The sequence below is a fragment of the Nicotiana attenuata genome, chromosome 1, assembly GCF_001879085.1.
Source record: "Nicotiana attenuata strain UT chromosome 1, NIATTr2, whole genome shotgun sequence".
Classification (NCBI taxonomy): Eukaryota; Viridiplantae; Streptophyta; class Magnoliopsida; order Solanales; family Solanaceae; genus Nicotiana; species Nicotiana attenuata.
In genome coordinates, this window is record NC_031989.1 from 103,440,171 (window position 1) to 103,444,954 (window position 4,784).

The 4,784-nt window shown below is 33.2% G+C and overlaps 1 protein-coding gene across 1 annotated transcript; it reads left to right on the plus strand.

The window, feature by feature from the left end:
• Positions 1,415 to 3,539, plus strand: LOC109231535 (premnaspirodiene oxygenase-like). The gene is made up of 2 exons (XM_019397199.1): positions 1,415 to 2,329; positions 2,729 to 3,539. Exons 1-2 carry the CDS (start codon positions 1,457 to 1,459, stop codon positions 3,347 to 3,349), a joined length of 1,494 nt encoding a protein of 497 aa, XP_019252744.1. The 5' UTR covers positions 1,415 to 1,456; the 3' UTR covers positions 3,350 to 3,539.

Sequence of the window (4,784 nt, forward strand, 5' to 3'; positions counted from 1 at the left end):
TAAAGGAGGTAAGTGATCTAGAAGATCACATGACATAACACTTCATAAAATCCCATGAGAGATTCAGGTACCTGAATATATAAATGAATAGATCTCTATGTTATGTCTTTATGAAAAATAAGGAGGTTGGAACCGATATAAAATGTTTGTCGACGACATCTATAATAGCGCTAAATATATATGAGGATCTCAATTCTGGAGAAACAATTCAAGTAGAATATGTAGTTTTGAACATATAGTTCAAACACTTGAAAGTATAAAGTCAATGGTATGTGCAATCAGTTTTCGATATCTTATATGTCTAGCATGACATGAAAACTTGATATGCATCTAAAGTCTATTATATGGCTTATATGACTTAACAGTCCCTGAAGGATTTAAATTGCTTAAAGCATATAGAATTCATGGTCATGAAGTACTACATCCTCAGTGCAATTTGTGCATAAATGTTTCTTGCTATAACTATATGCATGATAATATGATAGCAAGAGTTTCACCTCTATGTGAAGATATTGAACTGACGATTCCAACAAGATCATATGAAGACAATACATCTATTAGGGATGATGATTTCAAGGTGAAACAAATTCGTTCAAGTTAATATGACTGATTTGTTTATCAAATCTCTACCAACGATCTTTTGAAGATGGTGCACAAGATTGGAATGCAAATGTTTAAGGATGTGAATCGATGCTCTCATCAGGGGGAGTTAATGCGCGTTGCACTCTTTTTCCCTTACAAGGTTTTGTCCCACTGGGTTTTCCTTGCAAGGTTTTTAACGAGGCAACCAAAAGGCGTATTGTTAGATATGTGTACTCTTTTTCCTTTTCTAGAATTTTTTTTCAACTGGATTTTATTTTAGTTAAGGTTTTAACGAGGCACATTATCTGTTGGATAGACATTCAAGGGGGAGTGTTATAAATAGAATTGTATTTATGATGAATGTCTATATTTAGAGAGATTCTAGGGTTTATTACTTGGTGAATAAGTCACCATTTCCCTATAAATAGAGGGGTCCTATTCCATTGTAATTCATCCAATATCAATAAGAATTCCCTCTCTCTACTTTTCTATGCAATACTCTTGTTCTTCATTTATTGTTTTATAACAACTTATATTTTATTACCAATCTCCTGTACTTGTGACATCTTGTGGAAAAAAAAATATAATTTAAAAATTATTTATAATAATGAACTATAAAATTGATCTTTTCAAATACGTTTTAAAACTCAATTATTGGTACATAACCCCTACTACTGTCAATTCAGTGGGGCAGCTATACCATTATTTAGTTTGTTTTCTACTTTATTAAAATAAATTAAAAGTTCTAGCAGCCACGGTTGACTACTGAATAAACAAAGTTGCTGAAAAATGCATCTATATTCTATCATATTAAATGAGCATGAATATGCAACAACACTTTGAAGAATCTATCAAACCAAATAACCCTCCCAAAATGCAGTTCTTCAATTTCATTTCCTTTATCTTTTTTGTGTTTTTCCTCTTTTTATTAAGGAAATGGAAGAACTCCAATACCCAAAACAAAATATTGCCTCCTGGTCCATGGAAATTACCTTTATTTGGAAGCATGTTTCATATTCTAGGTGGACTTCCACACCATGTCCTAAGAAATTTAGCCAAAAAATTTGGACCCCTTATGCACCTTCAACTAGGGGAAATGTCTATAGTTGTAGTTACTTCTGCTGAGATGGCAAAAGAAGTACTAAAAACTCATGACCTCGCTTTTGCATCTAGGCCTAAACTTTTGGCAGCCGAAATTGTTATTTACAATTGTTCTGATATCGCATTTTCCCCATATGGAGATTACTGGAGACAAATGCGTAAAATCTGTATGATTGAATTGCTTAGTGCTAAAAATGTCAAGTCATTCAGCTCGATTAGACGAGATGAAGTTCATGGTATGATTGAATTTTTTCGATCATCTACTGATGAGCAAGTTAATGTAACAAAAAGGATTTATCAATTCGCAAGCTCTATGACATGTAGATCAGCATTTGGGAAAGTATTTAAGGAGCAAGACGAACTTATACTATTAGTCAAAAGAAATACAGCCTTAGTGGAAGGGTTTGATGTGGCTGATATATTTCCTTCACTTAAATTTCTTCATGTGCTAAGTGGAATGAAGGCTAAAGTTATGGATGTCCATCATAAGTTAGATGCCATTCTTGAAAATATCATCAATGAGCGCAAAAATATTGCAACTGATGAATTAAGAGATGAAGGTTTAATTGACGTACTGCTAAGACTTATGAAAGAGGGAGGCCTTCAATTCCCAATCACCAACGACAACATTAAAGCCATTATTTTTGTAAGTACTATTTAAGTATACACTTATGTTCTCAAATTGCATAATTATTTTCTACAATTTTTTTTAACATCGAGAGTCGATTAATTAAGTTAGTTCTCAAATAGGACTATATACTTTCATGACGAAATTTTATACATTTGAAAAATATAATGAAAAGGTATGTCAACCACCACAACTTAGCAGTTATAGGATAATCAAATAATAGCATATGTAATATCATGATACAAAAAACAAAAAATTATTGGCCTTGAAAATATAAAGTGTCCCTTCAATGTAAAAAAAAAGATAGTTGAACAAGTCTAGTATAAGTTATTTGAATATTAAAATTGGTCAAAAAATTACTAAATAAACAACATGCCAGAGATAATTTAATAATATTGTTACTTGTCATAAATGAAGGACATATTTTCTGCGGGAACAGATACATCATCAGCAACAGTTGATTGGGCCATGGTGGAAATGATGAAGAATCAAAGTATACTCGCCAAAGCTCAAGCAGAGGTAAGAAAGACCTTCAGAGGGAAAGAAACTTTCTATGAAAATGATGTCGAAGAGTTGAAATACCTAAAGTTGGTCATTAAAGAAACTTTGAGACTTCATCCTCCACTTCCCCTTTTGCTCCCAAGAGAATGTAGGGAAGAAACTAACATAAACCGCTACACTATTCCTTTGAAAACAAAAGTCATGATTAATGTATGGGCTATTGGAAGAGATCCAAAATATTGGGATGAAGCAGAAATCTTTAAACCTGAGAGATTCGAGCACAACTCTATGGATTTTACTGGGAATAATTTTGAATATCTTCCCTTTGGTAGTGGAAGAAGGAATTGCCCTGGGATATCATTTGGTTTAGCTAACGTTTATTTTCCTCTGGCTCAATTGTTGTATCATTTTGATTGGAAACTCCCAACTGGAATCAATTCAAGTGATCTGGACTTAACTGAATCGGCTGGAGCAACTTGTTCAAGAAAGAGCAACCTATACTTGATTGCTACTCCTTATCAACCTTCTCAAGACTGATATCGATGTCATGAGTTTCTAAAATAAGATAGCTGGCTTTTGTATTACTTTGTCAACCCTACCATTGTACTTTATTTTTCGGGTGTTTAGGGCTTACCCTATTTTTAATATTTGTGTTCTATATCATATAGGAATGTATCATGATTGTTTTCGACACAAGCTGTCAAATGAGATTTTTATTGTTTTTACATTTTGGAATATTGTGAGGTGAGATCAGAGGGGACACAATATAATTATATTCCCTGCATTATGACGAGGACATAAATTGATAATGTCGTTATATTATGTTTAGTGTACCATACCTGAACTTACCAAGAATATGCTTTTGTAATACCCCATAATTCAAACAAATACTAACGATTAATATAAATTTGGCAAAATACATAGACGGGTCCTTAAATTTGACAATAATTTTTACTTAGCTACCTCTATTGAGGCTTATACCTATTAAATACATAGGCGGATCCAGACTTTAAAGTTTATGGGTTCCTATAACGATCTCAAATTAGTAATTGGGTTCATAATCAAATATTTATAGATATTTAATGAATTTTTTTAAATACATATACAAAGATAGTGCAAAAGCTATTGGGTTCCCGGGAACCCGCACGTCGCCCTCTATATCCGCCACTGATTGAATACCTGAAGTCAAGTTAACTTGTGCCTAAGTTCCATGAGGACTAAGTTTGCAATGCTTATGTTAGAGGTAAATATATCACGAAGAAAGTTATAAGCACCTTAAGACCCCAGGAACTGTTCCATATTGGTCTTTGTGATCCTACGAGCTAGGTCAAAAGCAAATGTGGCAAAATATAGTAAAAATAGCATGATCTAGCCAGTTTTCGGATTGGTCATTCAAAAATAGCCATCGTTTACCAAGTCAATGAAAAATAGCCACTATTTTGCTGCAACAGAGACCGGTCCAACATAATATACTGGAGTTCAGTGCACCTGTGTATAAACTTCCAGCATATTATGCTGGAACTCCAACACACGGAAAGTTCCAACATAATATACTGGAGATTCGAGCACTTGTGTATGAACTTCCAACATATTATACTGGACTGGTATACTTTGCTGGAACTCCAGTATATTATGCTGGAGTTCTAGTGTACTTATGCTGGAGCTCCATCATATTATGCTGGAGTTCCAGCATACTTATCCTGGAACTCCAGTATAATATGCTGGAGTTCAAGTCCAGTATATTATACTAATTGCTATTTGCTGGTGCTCCCTATTAATAGATGTAACTTTTAATCTTTTAATCTTTAAAAGTTTCTACAATTGAGGCTGTAAATACTGCTTGTTATTTAATAAATAGATGCATAATCAAACTTTTACTTGAGAAGACTCCCTATAAATTACTTAGAGAAAGAAAATCCAACATCATTCACTTTAGATCTTTTGATTCCAAATGCTTTTTTTCAAGTTTAAA